General features: G+C 38.2%; 1 protein-coding gene across 2 annotated transcripts in view; it reads right to left on the bottom strand.

Annotated features, from left to right (window-relative positions):
• CADPS2 (calcium dependent secretion activator 2) overlaps positions 1–22,612 on the bottom strand; it is a 497,272-nt gene that overhangs the window by 7,874 nt on the left and 466,786 nt on the right. For both annotated transcript variants that reach the window (XM_022582192.3, XM_022582255.3), the window contains one exon: positions 17,930–18,037. In XM_022582192.3, coding sequence (XP_022437900.2) covers positions 17,930–18,037 — 108 coding nt within the window. The remainder of the gene's footprint in view (positions 1–17,929; positions 18,038–22,612) is intronic.

Genomic DNA, 22,612 nt, shown 5'->3' with positions numbered 1-22,612 from the left:
TTTCTATTAGTTTGTTGGCATACTGGACGCACATGCATAAAATGAGATAAGCTAATGAAAATGAGTGACTGATTTACTGAATACTGTGATATTAAATGGATGAGTGAACATTCACGTTTTTAAAATGTGAGATGGGCTATGGTTGTTTAAAAAAAATATTACTCATGTACCCAGTTTTGCTTTTTCCTAATGATTACTTTCCTAATTTTCAGGACATGTAAAAGTATCAGAAATAAGTTTTATAAAATGAGATACTCCTAAATTCTTAAAAAATAAACTGCTAAAAAATTCAGTACTTCAGCTGACATATTAAATCTTAATAGATTAGTATCTGGTATTTAAATTCTATACTTCCTTATTTCAAGTTATAGCCTCAACTATTTGAGTTCTATTTTAATGCAGGTAAACACTCATAGGTATTGGTGATATTGAATATGAGTATACTGAATTAAAACCCTCGCCCCCAGCCCACCCTCCAAGTAACTTGAGAACTAAAATGTAGTCATAATGGTTATGACTCTTAAATTATAGTGCTTCTTCAAGGAATAATTTTTTTTTTAGTTGGGGGGACAAAATACGATATATTGTACAAAGTTTATAACATACAAGTTAATTGGGCTGTTAGACTGTAAAGTTACTATATATATGGTAAGTTGCATGAATCTGAAGTAAATGAAAATGCTTTCTTAAAATTACTCCATATGCATCTTATGTTCTTAAAAAATCCTTAGGTAATTTAAAGTCAATGTAACTTCATTTTTCCATTACATATGAGTGGTACTTACGATTAAGTGATAACTGAAAGGACATCTAACATAACACAGAAATTTATTATTAATATAACTTCTTTAACACAATGCCAAAATCATAATTTTAAAGAAGAATAATTTGGGAATAAAATGATCTAAAGTTAACTATAAAAACAGAGAAAAAGAACTAATGTTAATAAAGTGCTTAAGCTACTTCATCATCATCTTACTTTAAAGGCAAACAAATTATTCTACAAGGAACATTCTATAAGAAAAATTATTCCATCTGCTAATCATGCATATCTCTTGGTTCCAAAGTCAAAGCACTTTGAAGAATTTCAGCTAAATCAAGCAAATGATGAAGAGAAATCAATAGCTTAGCTTAGAGTTTACGTTGCTATGAAGAATAAGCTAACAAACAAACAAAAAACCTTACTAGGACTGCTTCTTTCTTATATATGGTGAAACACACACACCAAACAGACAAAACCACCAAACAGAAATCACTAGCATTTTCCTATCTCTGGTGTTGGAATGGTTATGTTCTTCTTCTGGGTGGAGGACCATAGATTCCATTTTTTTCATCTTGAGAAAAATGTCAAAGGTAAGTTAGCGTCATTCCCCCCACCCCACCAAACCAAACCAAACCACCCTCCAAAGCAAAGAAAAAAAAATTTGAAAGGGGTGAATGTGCGCTGAAGTGTGACTGTTAGAAAATGTGCTTTCATTTTGGAAAAGTTAATTTTATAAAGCAACTTGTTTGACTATTCACTTTTCCTTTCAGGGGATGACAACGAAGGGGCACTGGAGCTTGCACTCAAGTCGTGGGTATGGCATTACTGCTTTATTCCCTGCTTGGTCTACGTAAGAATAAAGCAGTTAGTGTATATTCTACACTTTTTTTCTCCATCAATCCATGCCAGCAGCCTACCACTTTAACAAAATATATGTGTTTTTTTTTTTTTTTTTCTTTTTTGTGGTTCATTCAACTCCTGTAAGGGCATGCCTTACTCACTTCATTTTCTTGAGATATCTCTTTTAAAGCAAAAAGAAAAGAAAAGGAAAGGCTAGGGTTGACTCTGTGAGACCCCTGTATTTATTCACACTTATTGTGCATGACTGTAGACTGGTAAATCATATTAGCAGCCCGTCTCCCCATCAAGCTGCTACTTGCTTTCCAGCCCTGGGAAGGTTCAACAAATCAACAGGAGCACGGAAAACAGAACATCAGTCTAATCTAGTGTTTAAGGTGAAGTTTTCAAACCCAATCTAAGAAGATCTTTAGAGCAAGCAACAAGCTGAAGGGCTCAGAAGGTGGTATTGACAATGAAAGAGTGTTGAAATATTGAGAAGCGCAGCACTTGTGCATTTTTAATAACAAGAGGGTCAACAAGGACACAGCTCCCTCAGTGCCAGGAGTTGCCACTGACTATGGAAATTGCCACACCAGGGCTATAAACGCTTGCAGTTCATCAGCTTTTTTAAACAGTTCATCAGCTTTCTTAAACACCCTGAACCCCCTCAGTGGACCTTTAGTCTTGAATTAACAAACGAAAGCAATGAAAGAGGGTGCATTCTGAATGGCTGGCATTGATCCCCAACTGTGTCAGCACTGCTACAGGCCCTGAAAAACTCTCTCCATTGTCAACAGAAATTGACAAACCTCCTCTCCTAAATAGTGCAGCTGAGCCGGGCGGGATCCACGCAGCTGTAAAGGGCTCTGCTCTTGGGGCCGGGGAACACTAACAATGGAACAAGCATGAGCTCTTTGTCAGTCCCAGACTCGGCAATTTTCTAACAAGGATTAAAGTTGTTTCTCGGCAGTGCTGGTGAAAAGAGATTTAGCAACATACCGTGCTTTCTTCATGCAAGTTAAAGAGAAGTAGTTAAGGAATTTCATTATTCTGTCGACTAGTGGAAACACAAAACAAATATATTAAATATGCACGGCTCCCTTTGCTGCCTAATTTATAACATTTTGAGGAGGATTCGATTAAATATAACACTTACTGCCTGGAAACAGGCGCTTCGCCTTTATTTTGGAAGTTTTATTTTTTAAAAAGTCCAGCTGCTTGCCACCTGGAATGAGGTCTCAATACATACTAATGCACAATGTCTTCAGACCTTCTGGGGCTAATATTCCTAAATCTGAGTCACAGGACCACATAGGGTTCCTATACTGCGGCTGCTTCAAGCAAACGATTTTTCTGTCAGAATGTGGCTTCCGATGATGATGGCAGGGTAAAAACAGTTGCTTTGCTGGGGAACAAATCTGTGATATATTTTCTGCTTAAGTGTTTAGCTTTTTATTGATTATGAACTTGGTACAACTAGCTGATATATTTTCATTCTTCTCCAGCTAGGCTCGTCTCAATAGGTGAACAACGACGACAACAACAACAACAAACCCAACCCAACACTTTTTAGTGCCCCCAGATACGAAATGGCTACATTTCCACAGTGTGCGTGTGCATTTCTTCATTTACTTCAAGAGAAGCCGATAGTTTTACCAGAGTCAAGTCACCGTGTTGAAATGACACACCATCTAGAAAATCTCATCTTAGGAAATATGTGCCTTTTAAATGTTAAGTTTAATTGGATAAAAGAATAATGGTTTTGAAAAGCTTGATAAATATAAAGCATCCTTTAGGATCACTTCGTGGCTTTAGAGGGCAACAAATTATTTAGAAATGTTAATGCCCTACAGTTCCACCAGTACATTAAAAAGTAAATAGAAATGTTTCTTTATACATGGAGTGTTCCTTTTGTCAATAGTACATCTGTTTAATATAGCTAAAGTCGTGGTCACTTCCCATTTCTAGGCACTAAAATGCAGATCTATATTAACGGTACATTTGATATAATAATACCAACATTTCCACCCTCTTTTCAAGCTAACCCACTCAAAATGATTATATTTGGTTCCACAAAACAGACCCTCAAAACACAAGCATTTAGGGCTTCCCTGGTGGCGCAGTGGTTGAGAGTCCGCCTATAGATGCAGGAGACACGGGTTTGTGCCCCGGTCCGGGAAGATCCCACATGTTGTGGAGCGGCTGGGCCCGTGAGCCATGGCCGCTGAGCCTGCGCGTCCGGAGCCTGTGCTCCGCAACGGGAGAGGCCGCAACGGTGAGAGGCCCGCGTACCGCAAAAAAAAAAAAAAAAAAAAACCCACAAAAAAGACCACAAGCATTTTGAAAGTTTTAAGTGTGAATTTTGTGTTGGCTTGGAATAGGATTAAAGGCTATATTTAAGGAAAACTGAAACCAGTCTATTAGGTTAAGAATACAGGAAGTGTTCAACCCAACCTACATCTATCAGCCAGCTAGCTCCGGAGGCGCGCAGGAGGAGGGAAACAGAGACTCGCATCTGGACATGGAGGCTGAGGGCTGGCCGTGAACGCACCAGAGAAGAACATCAACACAGAAGCTGGAGGAGCCGCAGTGCCGGCCCCTGGGATGCGACTATTTGCTTGACTGAGCCTGTCGCTTGCTTTCTCTATGCCTCAGTTTTCTCATCTGTGATATGACGGACAGATTATATGAACTAGCTTTAAAATGAGATTTTTATGCTCTCCAGAAATACTATGAGATTAGATTTGACTGTCAAAGGAAGGGGCATGATTAGAAGCAATATAGCTTGTGATTCTCCTCAAAGAAGGGGAAAGCCAAATTGTTTTTTTTTTTTAATGCTACTTAAATATAGCTTTGTTCATCCAAATATGCAAGTCTAGGATTCCAGAAGTTTCATTTGGCCTTTTAATGAAGTACAGACATATTATAAAAATGAAACAATAAAGTATAATGAGGAATAAATGAAATTTATTAAGAACTGTGAAGTATTCTTATGATTTTATAATAACAAATATATATACAATATATTATATATTATATAATAATAATACTCTGATTATAAAGGCATCTGATGTTTTTAAAAAATTCTCCATGGGAAGTTCAAGTGCATCAGTTAAATTTTCATTTGATTCTTAAAACAACCTTGATGAAGTGGTTATTATTACTAGTTTGCATGGAAACTGAGCTCACGTAGGTAGAAAACTGAGTTTAGATTAAGCAATTTACTTATTTAAGTTTATGTAAGTGGCAAGGTTAAGATTCATCTTATATCTATGCTCCAGAGTCCGTGCTCATGACTACTAGGTTATTCCATTTCCTTCTATGAAACAGTCTGTTCCATCAATGAAGTCTCTGATTTTTTTTTTTTGCGGTACGCGGGCCTCTCACTGTTGTGGCCTCTCCCGTTGCAGAGCACAGGCTCCGGACGCGCAGCCTCGGTGGCCATGGCTCAAGGGCCCAGCCGCCCTGCAGCATGTGGGATCTTCCAGGACCGGGGCATGAACCCGTGTCCCCTGCATCGGCAGGCGGACTCTCAACCACGGCGCCACCAGGGAAGCCCAAGTCTCTGATTTTTTAAGAGTAGTTTGATGCTTGTAGCAAACAACTAAGAAAACAACTCTACCATTCCTGGGGGTCCCTGATAGTTATCATAACACAGGATTGTGAAGTAATACAGGGGATGCTTGTTGTTTCAAAGAAGTCCATCACATTTTCTTGCAAGTTACTGTAGTCTGCATTTCCAAAGATATTTTTACACCTAATAATGTAATTAAATAATGTAATAAATTTTTGGAAGAGCCACACTCTGTTAGGGTAACCAACCAAATGGTCCTTGTGCTATGCATTTCCCACGTGTTTCCTTCTTAAGTTGTTTTAAAGTGCCATATACCCTAATGCTTAGGAATACTGGGAAGAATTTTTTTTTTCACTGCAACAAAACAAAGCAATGCGGAAAGAAGATCCTTAGTACATTCATGAGGGGACTCGATCTACATGTGCAGTTTTCTTCATCTTTTTTTAAAATACAGAACAGAGAAGAACTTGATTCATGCCTTTTTCCTTCCATATTCAATAAACTCACATTCAGGGCGATTTTCATTTCTTATCTCTATGAGGAAGTCTGCAAAGGAGAGTTCATGAGCACTATGATGTCTGTTAAGAAAGGGAAAATGTAAAAAGTACTAACATGGGAGGGTTGGCATATAGTAGGTACCTAATAAATGCTTGTTGAATGCTGAAAAATCTTTCCTGCTCTTGAAGTTCAGTACTTTTTTTTCCCATTCCTTTTTTTAAAAAAAATGCATGAATATAATAACCAAGACACTTCCAAGATGCATTCAATCCTCTTCACTTATAAAATAGGATAAGTTACATAACAGGGTAAGTTCCACAAACTGGGGGTTGCAAAAGCTCTTTTCCACTCACTACTATTTCATTAACCCCAAATTTCCTTTCTTCCAAAATATCCTGAAAGTAATATTATTAAACTAGCCTACCTATTCTCACACTAGACAAAGAGCATTAAAATCAATACTATTCTTCACATTCATTATCATCAAGTAGGCAAGTGCCTTTGTAAATTTATTCTGTGGTTCTTTCCCTGGTGCTAAAAAGATTAGTGATTACAAAGTGAAAATTTCAGATCATCAGTTTTTCCCCCCTCTCGCCTACTTATTGACAAATGATGGAACGCATACTGGTTTGGCTAATCTTTTGACTAATGAGTGGTTTGGTTGAACTCAGTGGTCAACCCAGTTATAATGGTGTGTGCACCAGTTTCGGGTGCAGACATAGACTATGAATGATTTATTTGGGCATATGACCTGTTCATCTGGTTGAATGACTCATCTTAAGTACTATATATAAAAGTTTGGTCGATATTGCATTTAAATCAATAATGTAGGATCCGGATAAAAATAAATTAGACTATTAAATGGTACACGTTTGAGATAAAACCTAGGTCTGAGAATTAACGGTTAGCAAGTCTTTCTGCTTCAGTTTCCTTATGAAAAATAGGGAACAATTATTCCAAAGTCCCTTTTCCAGAGTATTGTAGGGACTGGGATAAACAGCTGCCTTCCGGTCTCCGACTCATGGCACACTCCCACAGGACCTGAATGACCTGCTGATCTGCTAGATGTTGGGTTTCTCTATGTCTATGGTTTTTGGGCATGCCAATCCCTCTGTCTGGACTTTTATTCCCATGTACGTTTCATTGGCCAGATTCACGTTGACCTTTAAGACTCAGTTCAACTATCATTTCTGCTACGAAGCCAACACTATCTCTTACCAGGCAGACTTAGATGCTCCTGTATTTCCTGCTCCTAGAACCCTGTACAGGTGTCTATAAAAATACTGCACAATGTGCCCTATGTCTGCCTCACCAGGCTGTGAGTATCCATAAGGCAGAAACCAAGTCTTTTTACTGATATCTTGAGCCCTTAGCAGAATGTCTGGCACATGACATGCATTACATAATTCTTGAAGGACTGAATGCTTTTAAATATTTGGAAACATAAACTGTTACGTATATAATAGTGGCAGGGCAGCTTTTCAACAGAAAAAAGATAAAAGAATATCAGAGCCAGAGGAACTGCTGACTTGAATTACATGTTTCATTAATAGCAAAATAATTTAATGCATGCTAAAGTTGTAGACATCATCAAAAAGTAAACAACTGCATCTGGCTAAAGAAATTTAACATAGAACTAAAAATGTGACAGTCTAATTTCGTTTTAAGTGATGAATTAAGTAAAGGAGAAAGTACTGTAAACTAACAACCCCCCATTGTCTATGTACATATATGAGTGTCCACATATATACTCTTATACACAAAGATATGATAACATTATGTGCTCAGAGGTTGATGTGCTCAGCTCCTGCATTGGCCCTCAAGAGTCTGTCACTCATGCAGTGAGCTGCCCCTCCAGCATATGCTCAGGGGTATTGGTAGCTATTCCTGGGGGGTATCTGAGGCTGTGGGGGCATATCTGGTGTATGACTGGCAGCACTGCCTGTGCATTTACACCAAGAAGTGACATGTCCTGGGTGCTTTCAATGCTTGTTGGTTTTGTGAGAGGTGTTAAAAGAAAAAAAGTGAGAAACATCATTGGTGTGGCACTATTGACTTGAGTCTGAGGGGACATGAGAGCTCTCCTGGGAGCTGGTATAAGCCTGGCTTTTGAGCAAAGAACCCATGAAGGGTAGAGAGGGAGAGCGTGCCCTTGTTGTCCTGTCACGGCATTTGATATTGCAGGCACTACAGTTAGGTACAACTCTTGCATTGGCCCTAAATTCTGGCAAGTTTCCAACCATCCACTTGCAACAGAGAGAAATAAATGTCAGATTTAGATAATCACTATCATCTATTTTGAAAGGGTACTAAATTTTAATTCTCCATAGTACATCCATTTGGAAAAAATCTATTAATGTCTATTCAATAGATGAAAATATGAAACATTTTAATGTAGAAATTAAAAACTTTTTCAGAAGACCCACTTGGCCGTAAGAATGTAAGCTCCCTTAGGGCAGGAACTTGGTGTATCTTATCTAACATTGCATTCTCAGACTCTAGCAGTGTGTGGCCTCTAGAAAATAAATACTGGTTGCATGAATAAATAATAAGAGGGGTTTTGATTTCCTATTTTATTTAGAATCCTACCGAGTCATTGTGACAGAGATACCCAACTATGTGGGAGGAAACAAATGCCTAACGTTTTTTTTTTTCTTTTTTTGGCCGCACAGCATGTGGGATCTTAGTTTCCCAACCAGGGATTGAACCAGTGCCCCCTGCAGTGGAAGTGCAGAGTCTTAACCACTGGACCATCAGGGAAGTCCCAATGCCTAACCTTTTAATCCCAACATTCACCACCATCCCTTGCACTTCCTATTTGAAGGATGAATTGGATTTGTTTTCTAGATCTCATGCATCCAAAACGTCACATGAATGACCATCCTACATCTATAAACATACACATTTTTAACTGTATAACATAGGCAGTAAGAGGAAAGTCAACAAGAAATATGGGGAGTATATGGGACCAAATTTATAAGGATCAGTAGAGCAAAAGTATGGGAAAGTTATCCATGAGAATGCATAACTAGGAATATGCCTTGAAAAAAATACTGTTCAGCCACATTCAAATACTGCATCCTATTCCTGACTCTAAACCCTAAGCATGACCGAGAACATTTTGAGAAGTTTCAAAGGACAGCCACAGAGATGATTAAAGGGCTAGAAAAGGGGCCTATGAAGAGAAGTTTAGCAAATAGGGATTATTTATCCTGGAGTAGACAAGTATGACAGGTGCCTTAATAACAGTCTTTATATATAGGAAGGATTATTCCCTAGAGATGCTGGCTACCTGCTTTTTGTTCTCCACTGAGAGGAAAAAGGGAAATGGGTTTAAAAAACAGCATGAAGAATTTTGGTGACGTAGGGGTTAGAACTTGCTTTATTTCAAACAAAACATTTTGCCCATATTAGGAGAGCAAAATTTAGATGGTCTCTTAATTAGGGCTGGGCTGAGATCAAGAAATTGAGGGCTCTCTGGAGTTTAGGTATTTATAAGTACCTGTGAAAATTGTTCTTTTATAGAGTTTCCTTTCAGTGCATTCAATAAACACATGGTTTTGCCACAATGATGCTGATTTACTACAACAGCCGTTTCCTTACACGGATTTTTTTTTTTTTTTTGGTAGTTGGACGTAGTCAATAGTGGCAATCTGGCTGCCACTGCTGTGCCCACTTGTGAATGGCACTGACCATGTAGATGGGGCTGCATGGAAAGCTTGCAGAGGGAGTGTCTGACGGAGGAGGAGTTCAAAAGGCTACCACAGAAAACGGCTTTAAAGCCATGTGTCATTTGCTTATGGAGTTAGGTTTGAAGAGAAGAACGGTAGCTATCATTTCTATGAAAACATCACACTGGTCAACTGAAAGAGATGCTGGTCTCAGGGGGGCCCTGGGTATTTTCTTTTTTTGTTTTTTCTGCAGTACGTGGGCCTCTCACTGTTGTGGCCTCTCCCGTTGCGGAGCACAGGCTCCGGATGCGCAGGCTCAGCGGTCATGGCTCACGGGTCCAGCCGCTCCGTGGCATGTGGGATCTTCCCAGACCGGGGCACGAACCCGTGTCCCCTGCATCGGCAGGTGGACTCTCAACCACTGTGCCACCAGGGAAGCTCTGGGTATTTTCTTTAATAAGTCACTGGTTGCCGGATGCAGTGCAAGCATGCAAACCACCGAGGAAAAGCCAGGCTCTGTGTGGAGAAGTCAGAGTTTTCAGACCATATTACATGTGAAGGCAGCATGAAATCAATACTAAATAACTTCTGAAATGCTCAACATGTTGCCTGTAATTATTTCAACTATCTTTGATAAAATCAGGAGGGAGAATATTCTAATTTCTTCCATGACTATTAAGTCACTGTTACCGGCTTGGGTGAATGAAAGCAAACGCATACTTATGCGTTCGGTGTGAAGAAAAATTTCTCGATCGAAATGCAAGTTTTGACATTTTCCATTCATCAGAGAGAGTTTTACCATTGCTAAGGGATTTTAGGTGATCAACCACAATTTTTTTTTTTCCTATTCAAACGAAAACCTCAGATCAGTTCACATGTGAGTTTTTTTTTGTTTTTTTAAAATTCTGAGCACAATTAAAGGTGAGTTAAGGCTCTGGTGGAAATCTAAAGAGCATCAGCAAATCTGAGCACTGCTCAGCTTTTGAATTGCTTTTCTACTTCTCAGTTCTTTTAAATGGTTTTCTATGGCAGGAACATTTTTCTTAATTAGTCACAGCTAATTAGTGTTCGGGCATAGACAAGTAATCAGAAATGTCAGAGCTGCAAGGCTACATCTCCCTAATCCTTTGATAATAATTTAGCCTCCTGGGAGGGCCCCAAGCTGCGGTAAGTAGTGACTGACAATAAGGCAAAATTAGGTGGGCAGCAGACCATTAGGGTAGAAAAATAAAAAGCACTACCCGGTCCCGCTGAGCACCATCAGGCAACTAACTGCACTGCCAGATGAGGTGCCTGTTTAAGCCTGTGTTGTTAATTAGCTGATTCTACCAGACCTGCCACATATGTCCAGGTGCCTCATGCAAAGATGTGTATTTCTGGGCAAGCGCCAAATGACAATTGTGTCCCGTGATCACATTTCAAGAATCTAAGGAAGAAGGCCACATATTTCTGGAAGATTCTTTTGAATTATTAAAGAAATAAGATCAACAAGCTACAATACATTTTCTTGTTGAGTTTCTTTTAGGCAATTAGGCACGCTTATCTCAAGTTTCTCAGGTCTTAATTCACCAACAGCTTAGGTTCAAATGAGGGCCTTTGGCCGCAGAGCCGCGTCTGGACTTGCCAAAGCTATTCTGGCACACACCGTACATCAAAAGTAGATCCTTTCACAAATCCTTACACTTACAAATGATAACATGAAAATAAGGATTATTAACTAAAATGAACGAGACGGCTGTAATTTGAGAGCAGAGGTTTTGAAGAGAAACAAACTTTGAGGGGAAAAAAGAAAACAGCTAAGGGGCAAGCTCTGTATGGCATTTACTGAGGCAGACATGACCATATACAGAACAAGTCTGACTACAACTGTCTTAAAAGACGTCAAACAACTTCAGTGGGAGTCTGAATACTGTGGGTAAAACAAAGCAGGAATATATATAATGAAAATAAAAACCACCACCTGGAAAACAATATGTTAAAGTAGCTAAATAAGACATTGTTCAAATGTAGGAGATGTGAGATGCCGGTCCTATAACACAAGTAAGAAACAAACGGTTAAACTTCTTATCTACCTTTAGTGCACAGTGTGGCCCAGGGTACACGACCTAACAGTGGGTAGAAATAAATGATCTCGAAGAGTCTCAAGGACATCCCTGAGCTTCTATCATCCATCTTTTCTAGTGACGGAAAAGGAAAAGAATGGAATGACATGAGGGTGATGGTAACATTTGAGTGTTGATAGGGAAATCATGATTGGGCATAATGTGCCAAAGTTAATGCTTTATATTTGACTTCTTTTTACATAGGGACAAAACCAAAAAGAAAATACGCTGTAACGGGAAGCTATACTGATTTAGGCAGGTATATAACCACTTGCTCGTCATTTGAAAGTGAAAGATCATTGAAAAGAGGAAAAGCGCTATTTTTAAATCGACATTCACATATAAGAGAATATATCTATAATATCATGGAATGATAAGAAATGCAGGAAGGCAAAGAAGTCTTCTTAACGGGTCTTAACGGGTTCCAGCCTGCATTTCTAATAATGAGGTTGATTACATACACAAAGAAATTCATCCAAGGAATATGACTGAAAAAGTAGATGGTCAGTTCTAAATATATCCTACTATCTAGCAGCCATTCTTACCCATGTCCTGTTGATTTCATGTATTCTTGGGAAACCAACATGATAAATTTAATTTTTAAATAAGTTAAGAATAGTAGTGTCAGTCTTACTGAGGATGAATAAATTCTCAAATCAAAAATTTGGGCATTGGTGTGAAACAGTTAACTCAAAAATTCTGAGCATTTCCCCCCTTTTTCTTATTTGGGAGTCCAGAGACAAACAAGAGCGTAGAAGTGCAAAATTAGTTTTATTTTGAAAAGCATATTCACTTGCAGTAGTTTCATTTTTTTTTCTTACCATATCTTAAAATGGCTACTGAACTCACTGACATAGTTTAGGTCGATTTTACTTAAAATGTTTAATTTAGAGTTTCTTTACTGAAAAGAATTCTTTTCAAGGAAAAGTCCTAAGAAATTAATCCTTCATAAAACACTATTCGGATGAATATCACTGATTAATTATCATTTAAAGAATTACTTTTAATTTTAGAAGACATCACAACACGATTTAAAAAAAATCTCATTGAGATGAAACTCCTCAACAATTAGATATTTAATCAGTTTATAACACAAGAGAATGTTTAATCTGCATGATTTACCAATTAAATACTGCACCCTGATGTGTCTTCAGCAACACTAGAGCTAAATCGAAATTGTTTCAAAGGGACACAACACGGGAAATGCCCTATAAATGCACAAAGGTTTAGAGAAGTAGGAAGGTTGAGTGTCTCTCCTGGACAGCAGGATGCACTTCAGTCGACTCCTACGGGCCTCAGCATTGTAATACTCTTGGACATTAGAAAGTGACCACAGAGGATGCTCTCGTGGCGATTACCGTGGTGTCAGTTTTGATTTCTGAAACATCCCCACTTTCCGACCCAGAGATCCAGAGCTCTCAGGGAAGTTGCCCAGCCTGTCTCCTGACCCATGGGCACTTGGGGCTCTCACTGTGTTTGCTGAAACTTGAGAGCGTGGGAAGAAACATCATAGTAGGCATTAAAAAATGGAACTGAAGAATTAGACAATCATTGCCATGCCTTTATATTGGGATCAGACAAGTTGCAGATGGTTTTGATTTGATAAAATTTTTTAAACGGCTACTGACAATGATGTTTTACGCACTGGGGTAAGGGAGACTGCCTGCAAAGCAGAACACCTTCTTTTGGTGAATCCATATTCTCTTCTGCTACAGAACTTCCTTTGGATTTCTCTTACCCAGATAAGACACATTTTTTTTTAATTGAAAAAGTAGACTTAACATGTATATTTTTTTCCTTTGGCTAAATTCAAAACATAATAAGTGAGTGTAATTTTTTCTTTTTTAAAATTTAAGTATAGTTGCTATACAGTATTATATGTTACAGATATACAATATAGTGATTCACAATATTTAAAGGTTGTACTCCATTTACAGTTATAAAATATTGGCTATATTCCCCATGTTGTACAATATAAGCTACAAGAATATACTGTGCGATGCAGGGACCATTATATTAACATATAGATTTTAAACACAGCTTGTGTACCACCAATGACCACCTGACAGGCAAAGACAGCCTCTGTTTAAGATATTCTGGTCACTCAGAAGGACTTAACATGAATACAGAATATATGAGTTCCAACCATTTTTCTAAATGTAGGGTTCAGAACCATGGTGGTAGCTGTACAGAATGTCAAATGACAGTCTTTATATAGAATCCATTTTCTACTTATCTACTGTAATTGCTACTGCTTATTGCTTTCACCTGGCCATCACAAAAAAACTTAAGAATTGATTGCTACTCCGGGGTGCAAGACTCAGCATGCAACCAACCCAGTAACTTTTGGCGTCACTGCTAAAATTAAAGCTAATTTAATTGTTTGGTTAAAAATCTGGAAGGGATTTCAGAAACCACCTGGAGTTCTAGACTAGCTTCTTCAGTTTATATGTACTACCTATACTGAGTCTCAAACAGGTGACATAACTTCTTGAAGCTCACTCAACCAATTAATGGCAGAACTGTGGCTGGAACTGAGGTTTCTGGATTCCTGGTCTAGCCCTCTTCCTACAAACACTGTTTTACCACTTCAAATTTTGTAAGGCTGAAGTATGGTAGACATAACATGGACTTTGAAACTAGAGAGACACAATTTCAAAGTCCGATTTAGCACTTAACAAGTCCTTTATTGCCTCTGGGTGGGAGATTCCTTAACCTGAAAATAAGGCTAAAATGGGGGTGATGGCATCTACCCAGAAGGTTAGAAATGATATAGGTCAAGTATCTAGCACATTTCCTGGTACATGGAGGTGCCCTGCGAATAGTAGTGGTGACAGGGAAGGCTATTATAATTATTTTGACACTTTGAAAAGATTAGGGATGTACCTTAATCAAACTTAGTGCCTTCCATTAAACAGGGGATCTGCCATCATTTACTTACACTTTTTTGAAATTATTTCTGCTTTAAGCAGAAAGTGTTTTATAAGTTTAACCACTTATGGAGTAAAGCAGAATGTCTTGATATTTATCCTAATATTAACTGTTTTGATCTTCAAATGATACTTTTAGTTTTAATATTTCAAGATTTGATGTAAACGTCTAAGATTATCCTATCTATGGCCTTTCAGATAATACAGATTTTAGTCATCCCCCTCTTTAACACACTGAAGAAATAAGAAAACTTCCATCAGGGGCTAGAACAATAATAATATTAGTGCAGGATGCTTAGGAAGCAGAGTCGCGGTGTATGGCTGGGTGGGGTGCTGCACATGGACAACAGTAGAAGGTACCATTCTCCTTTGTAGGTGCATCCCCAAAACAATGGATGCAAATCCAGGGCAATGGTCATTTTTTTACCTTAGTCCCTGGTACAGTTATTTAATCAGAACCCTAAGGTATTTAGCCACAAGTATCAGGAACTAGTAAGATGCTTAATTGATCAAAACGTTTCTGAGGCCAGGAACACCACAAGTAATTAATTACTACTCTCAGGGCCAGTTTCACAGAATTTTCAGCAGTCTTTTTCACGCGTGAGGCATCATGCGGAAAAAAATTCCTTAGTAAAACACACGCATTCTTTTTTAAAGTGTTGGTGTTGGTGGCAGGATGGGTGTTTTGTAGCATAATTGTTTCATATGGAAATACTGCTATGTGTTCTAGACGAAGCGAACTTCATCTGGATAAAAAGCACATCTTTTGTAAGAAGTTAAGCTCTCATATTTCATGACCAGAAACTGCAGGCCCTGTACTCTCATCTGGGTGGGTTAAAACCACTAAGTATTGACTCACTGCAGTGAGTGTGCGCGCGTCTGCACGCAGGCGTGTGAGTGTGTGTGTACGCATTTTCTTCTGCCTCTGAAGGTGGGAGGCTCCATTTCCTTACTCAGGAAGTGAACTGGAATAGCAAAAGTTTGTCACGATGCCTGAATAAAACTGTTCAGTCTTTTATCTGTAATAGGCTAAGGTTGCTAACAGGATTTATAGGGTCATTACTTTCAACTGTTTCTTGACACCTAACAATATTATTTTAAGCTCCAGCCGAGTAATTATATAACGTCTCTCAGTAATGATCTGTTGCTTAAGATACACTTTCTACTTTACCTTTCAACACATACTTGATAACCTCTCATTTACTAACTGTAATTGAGGCAAATTCAGTCTTGGCTAATTAGGGGCTCTCGGTACCCCTTCATATGTTATTCTTGGTGACATATCAATAGAATTACAGTTTACTTTTTATTTTTAATTACAGTAATAAAAATGTGCAACTTAAAAATATTAGAATGTTTAAGGACATCATAACTATTTTACAAATAACAAGTCCAATGTTCTACTGGGGATACACAGAATGACAAAACCTTCACAACCAAAACAGAATAGTTGCTTGTCAAGGGTTCCCCTTAGAAGCAAACTCACAGCCATGTCTGATGCTTAGGCGTTGAAAGGAAAGTATATACCTATCACCAGGACAATCAAACTAGCACATCATTTTAATGTTGGCCTCCTGGCATCCACTTTAGTTAGCTCCGTTTGTTATTGCTGCCATACAAAAGGTCTTCAAAAGAAGTTTGGTGAATGAAGGGGAGTTTAAGTAGGAAATAACTTTATGAAGAAAGAAATTCTGGGACTTCCCTGGCGGTGCAGTGGTTAAGAATCCGCCTGCCAATGCAAGGGACATCGGGTTCGAGCCCTGGTCCAGGAAGATACCACATGCCACGGAGCAACTAAGCCAGTGCGCCACAACTACTGAGCCTGCGCTCTAGAGCCCGCGAGCCACAACTACTGAGCTCGCGTGCAACAACTACTGAAGCCTGCGCGCCTAGAGCCCGTGCTCCACAACAAGAGAAGCCACCACAATGAGAAGCCCGCGCACCGCAATGAAGAGTAGCCCCCGCTCACCGCAACTAGGGAAAGCCCACGCACAGCAACGAAGACCCAACACAGACAAAAATAAATAAATAAATAAATTTATAAAAAAAGAAAAGAAATTCTACCTCTGTTACAATCTGATGGCAAGCTTTGTAGTAAACAGGTCGCCAAGACAAAAAATTGAAGATGTTAAGAAACACACACACACACACACACACACACACACACACACACACAGTGGCCTATTTCCAGAATGACTCTACCATTTTTTCACCATAGAAGATGTGCTTTAGCTATACCAAGAAGAAACATAATGGGAATAACATCAACTCAACTTTTCTTTTCTGTTCAACATTTTTGAAAATTACCACATAAGCAAAAAAAGTAAAAGAGAACTTGGAAGTGAAACATATGCGTGTAAATTCAGAGCAATACCAAGAGGAAGCAGAAGTTGCTAATATGGTTTCAGTATTTTGTAAATGAGCCAGCTGGATGGATGATAATTTTTCTACCCCTGCAGGGCATCAAAGCTTTTAGGAAATCATTCTTTTCACACATATTAACACTTAGCTTATTAAAACAGATGATACTTTTATTGTAAAACAGCCTGGGTAGAGGCTAGAAACATAAAATATGAAAGATAAGGCTCATTTTGACCACCCAATCTGACAAACAGCAAACACTGACATGACAGACCATGGTGGAGATGATGACGTAGCAGGACCTTCTGTAACTGCCACAGTTGAAGTGTCACCATGAAGCCCGTGAACTGCTGTTATGAAAACATTTGCAGAAACTTGCATAATTAAATGAAACTGCCAGAAAAGCATTTCTAAAATGCAGAGAAGATGTACATAAATAAATACAGTTCAAAGCAAATACTACATTTCAGGATCAGCACTGTAGTGAATTATGCCAAGTTATGTCACAAGCAAAGTACCATTTCCTTTGAACTGACTGCTGAATAATTACAAATGAGTGACAACATTGTTGTTGAAATGGACTGCTCTCTTAGTCTCTTTTACAGGTACTCGGTGAATGAAGCTTGCTGATCAGGCCATCTAAAACCACAACCTCCCCGTTCTAGGAGCTGCCATGCCTCAGTGAAGACCTTCATGAGACTACAGCAGTATTCTGTTAGCAAACGTCAGTACTGGAAAGCAAGATGAAAATGCACACTAACAGTACAGTGGCAGATATCTGCCTTTATTGCAGCTTATTTCTTTGTTTAAATGAAGACTATCATACTGACTTAAGAAAAACTTTTATAGTAGGGGCCAAATCCATTACAGTCTGATTCTGTTTATGGACTGCTTTAAAGGCAAGTGATGTAAACTATACACAACGGTAAACTGGATATCACCTTGCTTGCTAAAATTAACCTTAGAAGGATTTTGAGACTCTCACTCTAATAGTGACAGTTTCCAAGTATAGAAAAAAGCCAGTTAAGGCTTCTGTCAGCAGTCAAAGAAATAAAATGGTTAACTATATTAGCTGCGTAGAAGAAAAAGAAATAAAAAAAGAGAGTCTGCTTTGCAGACATACCATCAAAGTGTAACTGTTTCCTTCACAGTACATCTGCAAAGCCAGCATGATTTGCAAGGGTACTTACATCAAACAACTTTTCTATATACATTTCCTCATTGACCTTTTCTCGAAGAATATCCTGGTTTTGCCGAACAAACATAATATAGGTGTCTGCCAGATCCATTCCTGGTTTCTGTTGTGAGGGAAAAGCACAGGGAATAAAACAATATCACGTCTTGATTGTGAAAATGTTATTTAATCACCATCCTAGAAAATCATTCCTTATATCCTTTCAAAAGTTACAGTAGAAAAATATGCTTAAGATCAAATCAACAATGGACACCTTCAAATTCCATAATTAAAGTAAATGAAAGTTTATTATTGAGGTCTATAACTTGAGTCATAGTTACTTATCATTATTAAGATGATTAGAAATATGTGGTTGTAAGCTAGTAGATACTCTTTTTTTTTTTTTTTTTTTTAATGGCTAACTTGCTAGGTCAATATGCCAAGCAGTATAAATGAATACATTTTTCAAAAAAATTCCCACATGCAATAATCATTTCCTAATTGTAAGTTCAATTTCCTTTTCATCATTTCTGGCTGGTTTATCCATATATATTTTTAAAAATGTTAGCTTTCCTTGGTTTGCCTTCCTCAACTACTATGGGCGTTCAAGGGATACAAAATAAATTTTCTTATTAGGAAGATATTGAACAAAAAATATTTAATGCATTACAAAGTGAAATGCAAATCAAAATTCTGTGGGCTATCCATTGCTTCTACTCATCCATATTTATCAATACTACCTCAAGGATTTATATTATTTTAGAAATGCAATAAGAATATTGATGAACTAGTCTCCCATGAAGAGCCAAAGGTGTGGATTAGATAAGTTTCCAAAGTTACTCAACGTTTGGTGTCTTCTAATATTAGACAAGATAAGGCAGTTAATAGAATTCCTCCTTCCTACAGAGTCTACAGAATCAGCACCAGGGAGGGACAAAAACCTGAATGGCTCCCAAAGAGTTTTCCTTCTAAATTTATCTCTAGTTCTTCTTTTAGTTTCACATAGCTGGACTAGATGATCTGTATACTCTATACCTGGGGTTGATTCATAGTCTACACTGAGTAATTCATTTAATTAGAATAGGACAATAATAATGATGAAATGGTAGAATTGATGCCCGAATAAGTCAATGTCAGTCGTGCATAATTTCGTATCTACAGGATGCACTTACAAACTCCATCAATGGACTCTTTGTAAAAGTAAATAATATAAGGAAACTAGGTGAAAGAGGATATGAATCATTTAACTATTACTACTGCAGGAAAGACAAGATATACATCTGAGTGATGCTAGGACAGTAGTAGTGCCTTTTCCTTAAATGAAGGACAAAGTTCTTATCACTTCTTTTTCCGGGAGGGGATTGTATTTTATGTATTGATACAATGATAAAACTGCCCATCTCTTAACCAGTGCACAGTATAGACATCGGGCATATCTCATTAATACAAATTAATTTGAGTTTTTGGTAACAAAGTTATTTCTGGGCAATGAAAATCACAGAAAGTTCTTATATATTTACCTCTTATATTTAGCCTAAAGGGAAATTTATACCACATGGACGGAAGGATCCTTTCAAACATAACCTTGAGGAGGCTTCCCTGGTGGCGCAGTGGTTGAGAATCTGCCTGCCAATGCAGGGGACACCGGTTCGAGCCCTGATCTGGGAAGATCCCACATGCCGTGGAGCAACTGGGCCCGTGAGCCACAGCTACTGAGCCTGTGCGTCTGGAGCCTGTGCTCCACAACAAGAGAGGCCCGCGCACCGCGATGAAGAGTAGCCCCCGTTTGCCGTAACTAGAGAAAGCCCTCGCACAGAAATGAAGACCCAACACAGCCAAAAAAATAAATAGATTCATAAAACAAAAATCATAACCTTGTTATAACAAAATTCGTGACTAGCTATAATCTGAAACAACTATTTATATAAATGTCTTCACTGATCTTTCCTTCCAGAGCATCCATACACAATGTAGGAAATATATCCCAAACTTAATGGAGACAACTTACCAAATTCATGCCTTCACTATTTTTCTACATAATTCTCATAAGCAATGTCTGAAAGTTTAAATAATTACAAGGCTACTCAAGAGAAGCCTAGGTTATTTTCTTCTTTGGGGGCAAGGGGTGTTATACGTAAGTTTTTCCAGTAGAAAGGCAGGGTAATTTGTACAAGACTACTAACTACTATTAACGGTTGAAGACAGCTAGCCCATAAGATAAGGATTTCTCTCCATGCCTCTCAAATTTGTCAAGACACTGAAAGTGTGAACATTCAGAAAGGATACTGCCGCAGAATGAAAATGACAGGAGAACGACTTTCTATACATGATAACAAGTCAGCTCTACATCTGAGTTTCAGTCAGGTGCCTAGAAACAAAATACTGTGATATGTATATAATACCAAGGCGGCTGGGCACAGCCCAGAGGAACTGAGAGTTAAGAATCAACACATGAGAGGCGTGCCTCCTCCACCATTTTCCCCCACCGCTACCCCATTTTTATTTCTGCCTTTCAAAAGAAGAGTACGCTTAGAAGTTTAAACTAGTCGATCACTTGACCCATCAGACTCACTGGAAACTGAGTTACAGCCAGGAGAAAATGGAGAATGATGGCTTTAAACACTTGCCACAGACCGGAAGGTAATTTTTTTCCCATTTCCTTGATCACTTTTAAGATAACATTAGACATCATGAAACACTGTCCAGGAAGAATTTATCTTTTGTCATCTAAAACTAACAAATACTTTTACAGTTTAAGCCTAAGAGAAAACTCAGTGCTATTCCCTTCCGCAGACCCGAGGGATATAATACTGAAATCTGTAAGCTGAGACAGTTCTACAGCTCTCTAAGAAAATCACAACCGTGGTTGAGGGTGTGAAGTAAAGCTCATTTAAAAGTTTATTTCAACAAATTAAGTGTTGTCTTTTTCTTTTTTTCTTTTTGAAATTACATTTTCTCCCCTTTGGCAAATTAAGATCCACTTGCCAGAAAACAAAACCTACAATTCTTACATTCCTCATTAGCATTATTTCTTCCTTTATCTTTGAGCTGTTTACGTATTCTTGCAACTGTGACATACGGGAATTTCACACCTAGTGAATATATTTTCATGTAGCTTGTGGCATGAGACTATAATCATTAAAAGAATATACACAAGTAAGGATAACTGCAACAGCTGGTGACATTTACCAATTAGAATTATAGTTCTTTAAAACCCTTTATCCTTCCTTTGGTGTATGAAGGGTAATTATCTCTGATAAACTGCTGAAAAAGATGTAATTTTCCTTTTAAACAGTTTCTACTTACAGTACAAATGTGTTTGGATAGAAGACATTATCGCTGGTTCAGTGCTCCTTTGTGCAGACTCTGTTTTATGGCAGTAAGATCTACATATTTTGGAAGTCACTGCGTCTCATTCCATTATTACATGTTATCTTATTAGGAAATAAAGTTTAGTTAAAAAAGCAAAAAACTGAACACACTCAGTTAAGTTTTTGTTTGCTGGTGTGTAAATGAAAAGCATGCATGTGACTGCATCACCAGGTAGAATATTGCTACACATTCTGGTGCAAGTGGGTGTCTCCAACCTTATCAAAGGAGCAGCCTGTTAAACTTCAACAACTGTAGATCTGGATGAATTTTTATCAAGGATATTTTGTTCTGGAGAGCTACATTTAGAAATCTTTGCTATATTTGTAATTACAGTTTTCTTAATGAACGAGAAAATAACAATTAAAAACCACAAAGCGAGCACATTATGTATTTAATACCACTAAGAGAGAGTAAATGTTGTTTTTCATTCTCCCATTTAAAACTTTGAGATCACGCAGCGTAGAGAATGGGATTGAGGACACAGGGTCGGGGGAAGGGTAGGCTGGGACGAAGTGAGAGAGTGGCATGGACATATATACACTACCAAATGGAAAACAGATAGCTAGTGGGAAGCAGCCACATAGCATGGGGAGATCAGCTCGGTGCTTTGTGACCACCTAGACGGGTGGGATAGGGAGGGTGGGAGGTAGACACGAGAGGGAGGGGATATGGGGATATATGTATATGTATAGCTGATTCACTTTGTTATAAAGCAGAAACTAACACACCATTGTAAAGCAGTTATACTCCAATAAAGATGTTAAAAAAAAAAAACAAAAAACTTTGAGATCCTCAGTTCATTAAGCACTAACTTCTCCATCTTGTTTCTTAGGGTAGTAATCTCTAAATCAAAATAAGCCTTCCTGGATTGCTTCTAATTCGATTCAGAAAAGAACAGAATTTGGCTAACGAAGTTATAGTAAAAGGATACAAATATCTAAAAACATTCCCCCACGAGCATAAAGAAATCAAATATGGATGGGAATGGAGTATGGTAAGGTGAGCTCCTCTGACTTTGGCTGCATGATAGAATACACCAGCGAGGGAATGAGTTTAAGTAAGGATGCAGACTCCACCAAATTTTTTTCGAGCGCTAATCACTGGTTAACCCAGTGAGATGAAAATGCCGTTTTAAAAAAAAAAGAAAAGCAAAAAATTCCTTGTTAATTACACACTGCAAATGCTCTTACTTCCTGCTGCTACACCTAATCCCACAGGTGCAAGTCTTCACTTTCCCCATTCATGGGTGGGTGGGTGCAATGCTGCAGACATTTTTCACAGCTACAGATTTAGATACAGAAGAAGCCCGTTTAACCTTCCACAGGAG

Source organism: Delphinapterus leucas, chromosome 9, assembly GCF_059928025.1.
Source record: "Delphinapterus leucas isolate spDelLeu-1000000601 "Yukka" chromosome 9, BTC_Dleu_Yukka2, whole genome shotgun sequence".
NCBI lineage: Eukaryota > Metazoa > Chordata > Mammalia > Artiodactyla > Monodontidae > Delphinapterus > Delphinapterus leucas.
Note: the sequence above shows the minus strand (reverse complement) of the source record. Positions and strands in the feature narration are given on the sequence as shown.